This window comes from Solea senegalensis, linkage group LG16, assembly GCF_019176455.1.
Source record: "Solea senegalensis isolate Sse05_10M linkage group LG16, IFAPA_SoseM_1, whole genome shotgun sequence".
NCBI classification, from domain to species: domain Eukaryota; kingdom Metazoa; phylum Chordata; class Actinopteri; order Pleuronectiformes; family Soleidae; genus Solea; species Solea senegalensis.
Window position 1 is genome coordinate 14,911,278 of NC_058036.1, and position 16,380 is coordinate 14,927,657.

General features: G+C 41.6%; 2 protein-coding genes across 2 annotated transcripts in view; both read right to left on the bottom strand.

Moving 5' to 3' along the window:
* Positions 1 to 55: 55 nt before the first annotated feature.
* Positions 56 to 3,840, bottom strand: fam98b (family with sequence similarity 98 member B). The gene is made up of 8 exons (XM_044047396.1): positions 3,515 to 3,840; positions 3,184 to 3,332; positions 2,205 to 2,333; positions 1,929 to 2,104; positions 1,503 to 1,583; positions 1,253 to 1,369; positions 904 to 1,071; positions 56 to 813 (listed from the first exon to the last, which is right to left on the bottom strand). Exons 1-8 carry the CDS (start codon positions 3,550 to 3,552, stop codon positions 592 to 594), a joined length of 1,080 nt encoding a protein of 359 aa, XP_043903331.1. The 5' UTR covers positions 3,553 to 3,840; the 3' UTR covers positions 56 to 591.
* Positions 3,841 to 10,852: 7,012 nt separating this feature from the next.
* Positions 10,853 to 16,380, bottom strand: part of spred1 (sprouty related EVH1 domain containing 1) — a 32,260-nt gene continuing 26,732 nt past the window's right edge. Inside the window, exons 5-6 of the mRNA XM_044047542.1 lie at positions 16,174 to 16,329; positions 10,853 to 15,828 (exon numbers count right to left, since the gene is read on the bottom strand). Of these exons, the coding sequence (XP_043903477.1) occupies positions 15,130 to 15,828; positions 16,174 to 16,329 (855 nt within the window). The 3' untranslated portion in view covers positions 10,853 to 15,129. The remainder of the gene's footprint in view (positions 15,829 to 16,173; positions 16,330 to 16,380) is intronic.

Here is a 16,380-nt window from a genome sequence, read left to right on the forward strand (position 1 = left end):
TGGTAGGAATTAGCCACTACATCCAGTCTACTGTAGCTGACAATAAAACAAAAACTGAGTTTACGGGTTTATTTATGGGTTTTAATTAAATAAATTCAGACTTTAAAAATGATCATCTTTACATACATGATATGTGAGAAAGGAAGGCAAGAATGAATACTTTCTAACTTGACAGGAAAAATAAAAACTGTTTTCCTTAACAGAGATTCAGAGGACAAAGTCAGAAGATTAACTTTTTGCTATTTTTCTCTAATCCTTTTACATTGACTTCAGATTATCTCACTGACAGCAGTGTTGCCAAAAAATGTGGTCTTTCTAGAACTGACAACTGTTCTACAAATGTTCACCCCAAACACAAGCATCTGTAAATTGTTTGTTAACTTCCTATGAACAAAGAAAAGTACTTGTAAATGTTATGACTGGTATTTTCAAACAAAAACAGTATTTAAAAAAAAAAAAGTAAACAAACACTAATACAGTAGAAAAGAGAGAATTGAAAAATTGTCCAAATGCGGTTTTCCTCCGTAGAATCACGGATAACTGAGTCCATGTGATTGAATCACTTCACGCGCTACAAGGTAGGAAATAATACTAGTACCGTCCTCTCTTCCCTCCATGGTTCCATCGATTTCCTCTCCAATCACCTCCACCACCTCTGCCTCCATATCCCCTGCCGCCGCCTCCTCCCCTTCCTCCTCCTCCTCTCCAGCCTCCTCCACCATCTTGTCTCTTCTGCCATGGTGGCATTTCAGGAGGTGGGGCATCGATCTCCGAGGGACGTCCTCCTCGGTCTGGCACTCTCCCCATCCGCACCTGTACATGAGAGGGGAAACGAAAACGCTTGCTTCAATCTGACGACGGCTTCAAACAAACGTTCAGAAAGAGGGGGAAGTTGTGCTGAACCTTGTTGACGGCACAAGTGGTTTTCTCTCTGCTGGAGCCGCTGCTGGTCTTCATCACGTTGCAGAGGTCTTCTCTGGCAGCGAGAAGCATGGCCATGTCCACTTTGGACTGTGGCCTCAGGGAGTGTCTCTTGGGCTGGTACGCCCTCGCCATGCTGTCCACCTTTACCTAACAAACCACACAAACGCAGCTTTAGCACAACATTTGGATCGAAATAAGGAAGAAAACTATTTTCAAGTGCCAAGCCCTGGACGCAGTCTTCTCGTTGAAACCTCATTGTCTATTTTGCTGCGTTAATGAGGTTTAGTGAGGTCACAGATTTGACAGTGGGACCGTCACATGAACACACCTTGGCTCTGTCCGACCATCCGAATGACTGGACTGTGACATCCAGCCGCTTGATCAGCATCCTGCGCCGACACTCGTACTCCGAGGACAGGACACTGTTGATGTCCTGCAACCTTGCCTGCAGAGATAAAGAAAGTGCCTTACAATAAACCAGCACTGCAGCGTGACACTAACATTGACACACCTCTGATATACAGCAGATATAAGAGCGAATATTAAAAGGAGCTCGTTTCAGACGTTAATCTACTTACCCACTGCTCTGTGCTGAGAGATTTTGTCAGCACTGGGCTTCCGATGGAGGCACCTGGAAGATCTTTGAGTAGGTTATCAACCTATGACAACACACACACAATGTACATAGTCTTCAGGACAAACACAAAAGGCAGATTAACCAATTTATATGACCATGACTATTTGTTTCTTAGAACAAAGCTGATCTGTTGGTTAGTAGCCATGGATTCCATATAAGGAACCTAAGAACTGTGGCGTGACAGGGACACATTCTTACTAGTGTAAAGTTAGTTAAGTTATGCATTAACCCTCCAGCAGTAAGAAAAGTGAAGACGTTTTTCTCCACTGGTCAAACCTAGCAGACGAAATGGAAGCTCAACCCTGGCGGTTTATGATGGTGTTGATGAACTGAAAGCCTGTAGTGCCGCAGAATCACACGGTCTCACCTTGTTTTTTATTTGGGAGAGGAGTGCTGCTGCGTCCGATCCCGCCGGGTCTGGCACGTTCAGCGTCTCACAGATCGTTCGTAGCTCGCGTAACGCTGGATTCTCTTTGTGACGTTGATCGGAGAGTTGTTTGCTCTTCACAACCTGAGCTGCCTGGAGCTCTGAGCTGAGAAACACTTTAAAAAAAAAACACAATCTTTAAGTATTGCAGAAGTGAAAATATGCAGCACGGGGAATTACAAAAAAAAACAAAGCGAGAAAGGAAAGATAACATACACACAAGCTTGAGATGTTCTTTAGTGTTCTTCACGTCTCCCTTGAGGATCCCTGACACTACTTTGTCGTAAGGACAGTGTAACTCCTTCAGCAGACCGCTCATCTCAACCTGGAGCCCGTCCATGTCAACTGGAAACAAGGGAAGGATTTTCAAGTGACAAGAGCATCCACAATAATAATGTAATGCCTTTCAAGATACTGCAGCTGCTTTACAGAGGTGGGGACAAAAAGACAGAACAAACTAGGGACAGAAAAGAAAGTATAGTTGTTGTTACACCACGTAAAAAAATCTTTTTAAAAGTGTAACAGATTTATTAAACAAAGGAAAAACAATGCACAAAAGCTGAATTACAGATATCTGTAAGTACAGTATTGATTAGTAAGAATGATGTTGCAGATGTAGGTAGTGAATACTGAAATAATTATACTATTTTGATAATCGATTCATTGGTTTGAGTGTTTTTTTTCTTAAAAGAATTTAAGCAGGTTATTATTTCCATCCAAACGATTGCTCGATTAATCGTGAAAATAATCGACAGATTCATCGATGTTGAAAATAATCGTTCACTGCAGCTCTACAGAGGATTCCCTGTGATTCAGTGCAAACTGGTCAAAAACAGACTCTTTTGATGTTCCTTGCAGATTTTGACATCAGTATTCTTATTTGAAAAAGTGTGATATTTATTAACAAATATTTAGGTTTTTAACAAAATCGCGCCTCCTGAGATTGTGATTTGGATAAAGTATCTATTAATTGATCAGCCCTAATAATTGACAGACATTATGGTTAAGTACAGCCCTAGTAGTGAATATCCGGTCTACCCAGATTAAAAGTTAAAACCGCTTGTCACCTGTATCTGTGCACCGTGGGTGGATGAGGGTGCAGGGCACTGAGGAGGATGATTTCGTATGTAATGAGGAAGGTTAGCTGCTCTGCTCCTCTTCATAGAAAAGGCATTGATTGAGAAGTGTGTCTCACCTTGGCCGGATGTGATACTTTCCTCCAGGTGACACAGCGGCTTCAATCTGGACACCAGCCACACACACAGGTCCAGATACTCCTGCGAGGACAGGCCTTCCTCTGCGGCTCCGAGCAGCGCCTTCTCCTCCAGCAGAGGCCCGTCATAACTGAGGAGTCATGTGAATAAACAGACAGACAGACAGGCAGACAGACAGGCAGGGGTCACACTGCAGCTCTGTCCACAACTCGTCCCTTCAGTCGCAACTCTTGTATTTGCAAACACGCGACAGAAAGCATGAGGCTAACGTCAAACAGCTAACGTTAGCATGCTAACGGCGAAGCGGCTTACCCCAGCTGCTCTAACGAGTCCAAAATGTCGCACTCCATCGATGAGTCCGCGGTGTTTTTTACGCGTCCACATCAAACATCACCACGGAAAGGTTTGAAAATGTGTCAAAACACACACACACATTTCGCATCCATCCATTCATTGAGAAGGGTTTTCTTCTTCTTCTTTATTTAGGCAGGCTAGACGCAGCTATGGCGTATTGCTGCCCCTACTGTTTGTTATTAAGACCTACATCAAATCCATTTGTATAATCCTGGTTTGTGAAGATAGTCCACCACAATGTTGTTGTTTTAACCCAAGAATTCAGATTTAGAAGGCAGGGTACTAAAGTATAATCCGTATTTCTGACAAAGCCAAAATACGGAAACAGCGCCCCCTTTTCCTTTTTTGTATTGAACCAAATACGGAAAAACTGATTTTGCTCTCAGCATCAAAAAACGAAAAAACCTAAACCAAATAACGGCCCAAATTTGGTTTTTGCAAATTCCTTTTTTCGTTTTTTGTTTCTCATTTATTAATATGACGGCGGACAGACCGGAAGCGGAAGTGGCATGTAACAACCTCAATATAAAAGTAGCGTGCTATCTTATTATCATGCATAATAATAAAAACTTAACATACACTATTATAGGCTACCGGTTTCCTTTTACAGCCGTGTATGGTTCACATTTATTTATAGTGAAACTATAACAGCTGTTTGTTTTGGGAGAACGTGATACATAATTATTATTATTTTAGCTGAGCGTGTGAATGCACATTGTGGAAAACTTTTACCCGAATTACATTCCCTGCCTAAATAAAGAGCATCTATAAAGTCCCCAACAGAGGTCCCCATCACGCACAGTGAAGACTGACACGGCTTCAAATCACAATAATAGTGTTAATAATCATTGAAAATGAGAACTTGTGAAGTTATGACTTCAGCGCTGATGTTTAGCCACAGGGTGGCGCAGTTAATACATGAAGAGTAGACTTATTTCAGCCAAGAGGAGCAGGTTGTTTTAATGGAGAGCTGTAAGGAATACAAAAAAGTGATCACAGCCAAATATGACAAGAGATGAGGCCAGAGCCGGCCCCAGGCATAAGCGAACTAAGCGGCTGATTAGGGTCTCGTGGCCACCAGGGGGCCCCAAGAGCAATTAATAAAAAAAAATAATTGAGAAGTTGGAGGGTGAGCATTGGGAGGGTATGGGGGTTATTGTTCGGGTTTTCTTTTCCTTTCTTTCTGGATAAGCTTCAGTTTACCGTGCATATGTCATGTGAATACTGCCTTGTATATATGAGTATATATTGTTTTGTCTGGAGAAGAAAAAACTAATAAAAAGATTGGTATAAAATATAATATCAGTCAGTCCAGCAGGTGGCAGCATTTCCTACAGGTGGTGGGGTTTTTTTCCTTCTATTTAGCAAAAATGTTTTGAAATAACAACAATTTCAGCTGTCACTTTTCTTTTATTTGTCCAGCGAGGATCTGAACGTTGATTAATTACAGATGGAGCTGCTCCACTTCCTTTGTCGGAGGCGGAGAAACGGGAGGACGAGGCGCAGCGGGAACAAACATGTGGACAAACGTGTGGTAACTGCTGCTTAAAAATGACCCACACATTTGTTAGATTCTGTTGACGCTCTGTTCACACCTGACCACAGGTGTTCAGATAACACCTCCTAATGCTAACGTGACGTCACTGCTCCACAGCAAACACACGATCAAATATGAACTTTCCTATGACATCAAAAAACGTTATAATAAAAAAAAACTGTTGAGGAGCAGTGGTTTAGTAGAATTTCAAAATAAAAGTGTCCGTGTTGATATGGACCAATATATAGTTGACAATAAAAATGTTTTCATGTATTTTCCTCACATTTCTTCAGTCATTTACTGCAGTGAGCACATTTGAACACTTTAAAGTGGACACTGCTTTTGCTCATCATGTTCTCTGACTGAACATCTGCAAACAGCTGCAGTTAAAGGCACAGTTTGTGTGTTTTCAAGCATGGTTGAATGAGGTCATTATCATCAGAATTTAGGGCAATAAGAGGAAAAAAAAACAAGCCATGACTTTACCATGAAGAGTATAAAGGCTTAAATACATCAGAATCCTCTGTTAAATAATGAGATTTTACAAATGTTTACAGGATGTTTAAAGTCTTTGTAACTGGTCTACAGCTTTGTTTGGACCAGGACCAGGAGCCAGGACCAGGAGGAACTGGAGGAGGACGAGGAGCAGCGGGGACAGGTGTGTGGTAACTGCGGCTTAAAAATGATCTGCACATTTCTTAGATGTTCTGTTGACGAGAAATGCTGAAGAGAGATGAAAATGAAAGGTATGTGGAGCAGTGAGGTCGAATGTTAACAGCAGGTGTGACCAGAGCGTCAACAGAACATCTAAGAAATGTGTGGATCATTTAGGCAGCAGTGACCACAGGTTTGTCTCCGCTGTCCTCGTCCTGCGTCTGTCTCAGTGTGGAAGAAGAAGCTCCGACTGATAAACAGAAAGTGGAAAATTCCAAATATATTAACACAGAGGGGAATAGTGGAATGTTCCAAGTCACGGAAAGTATAACATGGCCTTCACGTCAGTGTCGCTTTGTGCAGGTGCAGCTCCGCCTGAAATGAATCAATGTTCATGTTCTCCTTGAAATGCTGCCACCTGCTGGACGAACGTTTCCCCTTCATCAAGCTGCTGAAAGAATCCACTTGTAGTTCTTATAAACATAGATGGTTCATTTCAAAGGTCGTGTGTAAAATGACACAGTTGTTTACTGTCATGAGACTGTTACTGTAGAGAATGGAGTGCATTTCACAGTTGGACATAAAAGTGAATTGGTTGAACACCAACTTTTGTTTCTTAATATCATTTCACCAAAGATGGACAATCACAGTATAAGCACTTAGTGAGTTGAGTTGAATTTGTTTAAAATAGATATACAATTTGGAGAATTATTTACATAGCAGCACATGATTATGTTTGTGTCAAAAATGTCCAAATATAAACTGTCAAAAAAAGTCATACTATAATATGTCATCCAAAATCACCTAAAAAAAGTCATATGTCACCTGATCATGTGTCTGAGACTGAGACATCTTGCAGGTTCTAACAACTGCCATAATTTAAATAATAATGGCTGAGAAACTTAAGAAACACCAAGAAATTCACCTTAAGCTCATCAGCACCAATAGCTCCGTCCATCAGAAGATGACTTGTCTCTCTGAGGTTGAGAGTTCAATGCTTAGTGTCAACTGAACTTCTTCACTACTTTCAAACTTTAGACCAAAATAAGAAGTTAAAAATACCAGCAATATATTGTTCTGCAGCTCAGTAAGAATAGCTCCTGCTGGAAGAACAAGACTGAGAACAGAAAGATCTTGTATGTCTGAGGTTGTTAGTTCAAGTCTTATGAAGAACTCAAGTGTTTGAGTTCAGTGTTCAAAGTAAACAGTCAAAAGCTATAAGAAAACCTGAAGAACTGCGAAGAGCAGGTAGCTCAGTGGACAAGAATGCTGCGCTGAAGTAACCCAAGTCATAGGTTCAGTTCTTGTGAGGAGCAGGTGCTTTTAAAGCTCATCATCCAAACTCAAGATTAAAAGCAAACAGCAATCCTAGACGAAGGCGGCCTTAGTGGCGTGGTGGCTTTGTTCCAAACCATAAGGTTGTGTCTCAACAGTGAGGTGGCAGGTTCAGTTCCGATTCCCAACACTACAGTCATTCACTGGAACAGAACCAAACCTAACCTCTTGCTGACTGACACAACCAACGAGTGAGTCGTACCCCCCGGTGGCCGGCAGGGCGCGAGTGAGTCGTACCCCCCGGTGGCCAGCATGTGTCAGGTTGAGCTGCGCAGGGTGTCGGTGTCCGAAGTCAACTGAAATCCTTGGGGGTGGTGGGGCCCCCCCACCCCCAGTGTGTTACCTTTTGCTGCCCAGTGTAATATAAAGTATTTGACCTTTGACCCCTTCCCAGCCCTCCTCTCACTACCTGACCTGCCCCTCCTCTCCTCTCACTACCTGCCCTCCCTCCTCTCCCTCCCCCTCCTCTCTCTCTCACCTGCCCCCTGCCCTCCTTACCTCACACTATCTGCCCTGCCCCTCCTCTCCTCTACTCTCACTACCTGCCCCTGCTCCAACCTCACCTCTTGCAACCTGGAATGGAACCTGCAATGCTGGGGAACTGAACCAGTCACCTTGTAACTCACACATTCCTATGGTTGTGAACAAAACCACTGCACCACCAATTCCTGCTGTAATTAGGACTTTCGGTCTCCTTTCAATCTTCACTTTAGATGTTGACATTTAAAATATCCTGGTCCTCACAAGAACTGAACCTATGAGCTCAGGACTTCACAGCAGCATTCTTATCCACTGAGCTACCTGCAACTTCTCTTCATCAGGTTCTCTTAGAGCTTTTGACTGTTTATTTTGAACATCGCAATCAAACAGTTCACCATAAGACTTGAACTCATAACCTTTGACATACAAGTCTTATTCTTCCAGCACTAGCTATTCTGCAGAACCTGCAGAACAACACGTTGCTGGTATTTTTAAATTCTTATGTTGGTCTGAAGTTCTAAAGTTGGAGGAAGTTCAGTTGATTGCAAGAGTTGAACTCACAACCTCAGAGATCCAAGACTCCTTCTGATGGTGTGAGCCATTCATGGTGATGACAACTCCCTGACTTACTTGGTGTACTTAACTTTCTCATCCAGGTCAGAATTTTGAGAATTCTTTGTCTAATGGCTCCACAGTGATGATCAAAGGACTTACTAGTCATTTTGGGAAATTCACTTGCCCGCTAAAGCTCACTAGTTAACATATTACGTCTTTCACTCACACAAAACAATGCATTGTAAGCATAATAATTGCTACTGTACTGGGTCTCGAACCCGGGTCCTCTCGCTGTAAAGGCAAGAGTGATAACCATTACACCAGCTGTGTAGCCCAGCATCCTGCACAGACATTCTTAAATACTTCATCAGTGTGACCTTTTTTGGTATTTTTGGGTCATCTGTTATTGAAAGATATCCAACGTTTAAGCGCTTCTATGTAAGGACAAATAGCTCATGTGGTTTAGTTAAAGACTAGAGTTCCTCAGGTCAGGGGTTCATATCTCAAATGAAGCAACTTTTTAAGCACAATATTCAACACAGAGAGTAGATTGGTCTAAGAAAACATGAGGAAGAGCGTGGACAGTTAGCTCAGTTGGTTAGAGAGCTGGTGTAGCAGTGTAGTAAGAAGTGCACCTCTGTCTCCACCTCCCCCTGGGAGCAGAGTGAGCACTCTGTCCTTGCTTGGTTGCCAGGTCTGTGTCAGCCTGTTTCTATTGCTAGCCTGTGGTCACTTATAGTTTTTGTTGAGTTCTCCCAGTAGGTGATATCATTTTCCTTTTGTTCATTTTCATCATTTGGTTGGGCCAGATAGTTTGTGATTTGAAGCTGTGTCAGTCTTCACTGTGCGTGATGGGGACCTCTGTTGGGGACTTTACTTAGGCAGGGAATGTAATTCGGGTAAAAGTTTTCCACAATGTGCATTCACACACTCAGCTAAAATAATAATAATTATGTATCACGTTCTCCCAAAACAACCAGCTGTTATAGTTTCACTATAAACAAATGTGAACCATACATGGCATTTGAAAGAAAACGGTAGCCTATAATAGTGTATGATTGATAACTTTTTATTATTATGCACGATAATTAGATAGCACGCTACTTTTATTTTGAGGTTGTTACATGCCACTTCCGCTTCCGGTCTGTCCGCCAATAAAAAAATGAAAAAAGGAATTTTTTCATTTTCCAAAAAACTCATTTGGAAAAGGGGGCGCTGTTTCCGTATGTTCGTATTTTGGTTTTGTCAGAAATACGGATTATACTTATATACCTTGACCATAGTAAATAAGATACATTTTACGTTTTATTTCCGTCATTATACTATTCAGCTTCCTGTATTCACTATCGGTTGGTTTTGCCATTTATTTACAAATCCATGGTTTAAAGCCCGAAGCATGAAATCCGCTAGCGCACGTCATTAGCGTACGCTTTCGCTGTTCATGGACGCGCCATGGGACGCGCCAAGCAAGTCGAGAACGCGGACGGCTCGTTCACATAGCCGAGAGGCATTATGGGAGTAACACTACTGCGCATGCTCTATGGGCCACCCGAAAGTCAAACGTTTTTTGGCATATGCGCTGGATGAGAAAAACGGAGCCAAAAGGGGCGGTGCTCTATCCAGTTCTTATAATATATCCATGAGTTAGACCGACTTATCATCTTTATTGCAAAAAAGGGTTTTACTTGCATTCATTAGTCGTGCCTCCATGATGTTCCGGTGACATGCTCGGGCCGGAGTAAAACACGCGACTGTTGACACTATGGTTCCGCAACATTGGTTCCGCCAGTGCAACGTAAAATAGACAAATTAGATATAACATAAAAAGTGATATAACTACATTGAAAATATTTGAATAGGCGACAACTTCATTGTTTTCTTTGTTTTCCATGTCATGCGACCCATTGAATGCTGATTTGTTTAGGTGTTTGCTCAAGTTTTTTGTTGCTATACAAATAAATTGGTATCACAACATTGTCTGGTGATGATTTTTTTTTTTCATTTTAGAACACAGAGCATATTGGCACAAAAAAACATTTTTACCAAATATATAAACACACTTGAGAAAAAAGTGCTAAAAATATTTAAAATTGTATTGAATTTGTGAAATCTGGAAATACGTCACAGTTCAAAGTTCACTTGACTCGTTTTTATGAACAAAAGAACAAACTTAAATTTTGTGACTTCTGCACAATTATTGGTACTTTATATCACTAGTAAAAATGCGATTTTAAATTAATCATAACTTCGACACGTAAGATGAAAAAACATATTTTTTAAAGCCTGAATGTGACCTTTAAACCACACATCCCCAGGATGACCATATAAGAAAGGTAATATTATTGTAATACTGCTATATTTACTACATAGTTTCCGCCTTAATATGGAAATAAAAAGTTAATATTACAGTATTATCATCAGTGTAATACCTTTACAGGAAAATCACATTATCAAAAATGACTGTTGAAATGCATCCACCTTTAAGTCTTTAACACATATTCCAAACTAATAATTGGTTATTACTATATAAATGAGATAGAATTACCATAATATTATCTCCCTACTATTACCATACCATTACTATATTGTTACTGTACTGTAAAATAAAATCTGACATGCAAAATTCCTCCTTATTTTATGTAGATTTTGTCCTGGTGACGCCAGCGTTTGTTTGAGTGGGAATTAAATTGAAAAACCCAAAGAAAGAAACACAACAACACCTGCACAGCAAAAGATTAAAACTCACCATTTTATTATGATAATGTTATTTGATATGTCAAATTACAAGTGTATGATGTAACATAAAAACAGTTACAAACATATGTATGCATATTTACATTATATATTTATGAAAAGTAATGAGCTACATCTGTATGAAGAAAATACAACTATGACATGTTATTGGGACTATAAATTTTACATCATATACTTGGTATTCTCGAACCAGAGGAAATACCTAGACGTGTAGAAACCAAGAGAACCAGAACGAGAGATGTTAAATAGTAAGATGGAAACTAGGATGGACGTGAGGCACTTTTTTGAGGTTGTCAGGATGTGAAAGCTGATGGCACTAAGGGGGGGGGGATGCACGGGAAAGAAATATGCACAAAGAGAGTGAAAAAAAAAAGGAAAAAGAAAGAAAACAGGCAGTGTTTACAGAATAGTTAAGAGTAGTACCATTTATACTGCAAGTTTCAAAACACAAATGTTTTCCACTATTTAGAACTAATCACATAAATGTTACACCAAGCACTGTAAGATGAAAAAAAAGCGTACATAGAGTATCATCAGTGCACCAAAGCATCAGAGAATTGAAACATAACCACTCGACTGCTGTGTAAAGGAACCTTTTTAAAACAATACACTGAAGAGAAACAGATTTATATAGCTTTTTTTTTCTTCTTTTTTTTTGTTTTGTTTTTTTAAATCTACACGATGTCAAGAATGTACACTTGTATGCATTCCCAAAGATATGCACAATTTCCAAGACTGAAAGAGGATAAAAGACTAGCAGCAAAGTGGTTAAAACTGAAGTCTTATATAATGCAGGTCAAAAAAATATATATATTAAAGCGGACAGACACATGTTGCATATATAATACAGTACATGACTGTGCTGGTTAATGCAGAATGAGAAAGTGTTATTTCAGCATTCTCTACACTTTGTATAAATGCACATCCTACATTTTGCGTCTCAGCCAGCAAGTTTTAATTAGGTTCATCAAACCTTGGTTCAGCTTGCAAATAATGCAGGGAAATCCAATTTTCAATGGGAGAATATGGCGACCAACCAAACCTTTGGTTACACACCAACCCCACATGCACGCACACACACACACAGTACAAACACACACGCACGCGCGCGCACACTCGTGGACACACAAGAACACGTATATAGTCACACTCGTGCATCGAACACGACGGAAATTTGCCGCCAACGGTGACGCGGCGCCGTCCAGACGTCGGGACACCAGCGAGCGTGGTCTTGGACGTCTGGACGTTACCGCACGTCGTTAAGAGATTTAGGGTTTAACAGTCATTCATAGCTGATTTTTCTCTGTCAACACAATAAAATTAGTGATTGTATCTAGCAGCTTTATATGTACGTTTGTAAATATACATATATATATTTATATATATCAAACTTTTGAAACAAGTGGACTGACACAACCGTACCGTGTTAGCACTATCCTTCTGTCTACCGTACAAAACTAGAGAGAAACTCTATTAGAAGCTCAATAGTCATTTCCATCGCGACCGCCCTCTACTTTTCAATGTGAAATAATACTAAAAGGTGACCTATGTACATAGCGCTGTCAATTGAAGCTACAGTATATGCTGACAGCGGCGATAAATATAGTTCTATCTTTAAAATTTCCAAAAAAAAAACAACAAAAAGGAAAAGCTGGGATTATTATCAGTACTTAAATATAGTGTTAAGTATTTACAGGTGTTTGGAGTTTGGTACCAGGAGTCGATCGTCTACCTCTACAGTGTGTCCTGTCCTGTCCTGTCACTGACTCAGCCTGCAGAGAGGTCAATGTGTTTCCCACATTAGAAAGTTTGCATAGAAAGTAAAGGGAGCGTTGGTCAGGGTGGAATTAAGAAAATAAAGGTCTCTCCTGCCACAATAGATTCTTCTTTTTTTTTTCTTAACTAGGAGGAATAGGAGGTGGGAAGAGGTGCATATCAGTTAGCAACAGCGCGGGGGATGTTGTGCCACATCTGCTGTTCAGTAGCGAGGCGTGTCACTGTTGACACTCAGTCTGAAACGTGCTAATGCTCCGCTGTGTGGAATTTAGTTTGTTATTGCAGCCAGATATTGGACTGAACTGTTACTTCTGGGGGGGGGATCTATAAACTAAGTTCAGAGAAGCTTGGTAAACAATCATTATGTACTACATGATTTTGGTTTGAAGCCTATCTGATGCCAAAGGAGCAGAATGTGGCTCGTTTCTCGTCTTTCCTTGAGTTATGTTTGAAAATAAATGCCAACGTCATAGCTTAGCTTCATATTAAGACAGTTAACAGCCAGCCTGACTATCTTCAGAGCCGACGAAAGACACCTCCACCCCCGAAGCTCAATAATTAATATGTTATCATTGCGTTTGTTTACGTAAGACACGTGTCAAAACCACACGCTGTAGTTTAACGGAGTACAGTAGCAATTACTATGCTTACAATGCATTGTTTTGTGTGAGTTAGACGTAATATGTTAACCAGTGAGCTTTAGCGGGCAAGTGAATTTCCCAAAATGACTAGTAATTCCTTTGATCATCACTGTGGAGCCATTAGACAAAGACACCAGGACGTTAGCCAGTCAGTACTTTTAAGAGCCAAAGCCTCGATCGCACAGTGGTGACGTTGTTACGTAACATCAGATCACCAGAGCATATGAAGACCTACACGCACGCACACACACGCACCGTCACACACAGTATACATACACAACGTGATGGTTTTTCTTTTTTTCTTTTACACATATGGCTAAGATACAGAGTATTCCTTAAACCACGCATCCATTTATCCACTCGGGGCCCGTTAAGTGACGACACGGGGGAGGGAGCGGACTGACGTACAATACTACATGTACACTACGTAAAAAGAAAACGCTTAAGAGAATCACTATTCATGGGGACAAACGTGGAAATTTGAAGAGGGTGCTGCAACCAAAGCTTGGAGAGCAGTGCTTTTGAGGAGATGCCAAATTGGATGTTATAGATTTATACACAGACTTATTCCTTTAATTAAAGAACAGCCTAATTTAAGTGCCTCGTCATTTAACCAAGGAGCACCATAACCCCCTGTACTCACCAAAACAAAACTTGCTGGTTGAGCAACATTTCAGCCTTTGTTTCAAAAAATAATAATTATAAAATGAGCAGGAAAAAAAAAATGTGGAAACAAAACAACAATTTCACTACAATAGTAAATAAATGGACTAAAAGCAAGATTTTACTGGAGTGAATGAAATTGTCCATTGTAATTTGAATGGTTCAAGATGATCTAATATTGTTTTGGGTTTTTTTCTTGTGGAAAAAAACATTTCGGGGAACTAAGCATGTCTTAGTCTTAACCATTCTCCGTTGTAATGGTGGAATCGACCCCTTCATTTTGGAATGCAATCAGATGTTTGAAATCACCTCTGGAAGGCAAGGTAACCGTCGTAACACCTTGTTATGAATGTCAAAAGCTGTGCCAGCTGAACGTCTAGAAACAAGCTTTTTTTTTTTTTTTTACAACATGTCATGGAAAAGAAAACAAGGAAATCATATTTGCCATACACCCACCACAGCAGCATCCCTCTAATGTTAAAATTACACTAAATATGGTGGCTAAAGTACCCCCCTAACCCCCCCCAACAAATTGAGAGGGTAACTTTGAGGGGGAAAATACCATTTCTGTTGCACTTTTCTCCATCTAGTAATTATACTGTCAGAAAATGCTTAAGCTGTGAAGGAAAGGCCACTGTTACCCAACTGTAAATTCACACAAAAAGCAAGAACGTATCCCTTTTAGCATACTCAGACAGCAAGTATTTTTGTGAATGCAGAATAGCTTTTGTTTTCTTTTTCTTTTCTTTTTTTGTCAATATGTTGCTGCTCTCTGTACAAAAGACATTTTTCCTTCATAAAGTTACACTTTACTTGAAGTAGAGTTCTGACGTTTGTGGCCTGGCTCTGTCAATGAATGTGTGTATGTGTACAGGTGTGTTAAGTAACATCTCCAAGTCTATTAATCTTGACGATTCCCCCCTTCTCCTCAGGTGAAGCTCCTGAACGTAGCTTGATGCTCAGAGCCCCCCACAAAGCATATGGTTTGTCCTCCACCGCTGCTTGTCGTACGACAAACACAAACTGAAATCTCCAAAAGCCCTCAGAGCTGGGGATCAACAACACATCACCCCGTCTGAGAGGGGAATGAAAAAAGGATGTCGGCTTTTAATTTTCCGCTTTTATCCACTTCCTGTGTTAGCTATAGCTTTGAGGGTGTCCCAGAGCCTGGTGACGGGTCACCCCGCGGCTTTGTGCTTGCCCCCGCAGCAGCGGCAGGCCTCGCCACAATGGTGGCAGGCGCGCAGGGGCAGGTAGCAGCACATGCAGGGCGCGATGAAGGAGAGCGCCACCAGGGCCAGCCAGCGTAGACAGAACTGCTCGTCAGACGTGTCACATGAGCAAGGGTCTGAAAAGTCGCCCTCGGAGTCAGACATGCAGTGGTACAGCATGCTCTCTGCGCACAGCATGCAGCTGACTTTGTAGATACACTGCTTGATTGGGTCGGGGGCGTCCTGGCACTGCCCCCGCCAGTTGTCTTCGTGGTTGAACATCTCCCGACAGTAAATGCAGCGCGAGCGCTCGCCGTCCTCTCGTCGCCGCCGCCCCTTCTTGGACTTGAGCAGGGGTGAGGGCTGAGTCTTGATGGCTGTGTCCTTGCCCAAACCCAGCCCCATACCTGTTCCTATTCCCATACCGGGGCCGGAGTGGGAGTCCCCACCGGGGCCGTCCGGGAAGAGGTACTCGCACTTCTTACTGTCCAGTTTGTGGAAGGTGGTGGGGAAGTCCAGATCCTCGCGGTCCGCCTCCTGTTTCCACATGACAGGATGGCGGTAGTCCTCATAGCCGCGGATGAGCACGTCCTTGCGAGGGTTGATGCGAACAATCTCCTCCTCGTCCATGTGAAAGCTGACATGACGGGTTGACTTAAAGGAGACCTTCAAAAGAAGAGAAATTAATCAGCTGGATACCAAAAAAAGCGTTGTGACACACTATAGATTATTTGAAACGCATGAATATTGACATATTATTTTCTGACAGTGGTTTTGAGTCAAAGCCTCCGAATGCTATTCATCAGTAGCCGTTCAGCCATTTGTTTCTGGCGCTCCTCTCATTACACAAAGAAAACTGCTGATTGTAAATATAACATGAATGTATTTGATCTATTCTAAGGTTTATTGCCTTGCTCAACATATCCCAGTTTTTCAGTGTCCAACACACAGCCACAGATAACATGGTTCAAATTATGGAAATGCGACTAGTTATTTGGAGGATGGGCAGACCTGTGGAGGCAGATAGCGGCGGTTGCTGGAGGGGAACTCATCGAAGGGCTGTGCGCGGACGTAGCAGCCCCGGAATGGCTCGGTGGAGACGACGTTGTTCAGGGGGGAGAACGGTTCTTTCATCGGTGTACAGATGGAGGGAGGTTCGTCACACACCTGGAGCAACACAGAAGAGGAAGAAAGAAATCAGTTTGTGGGAGCACATGT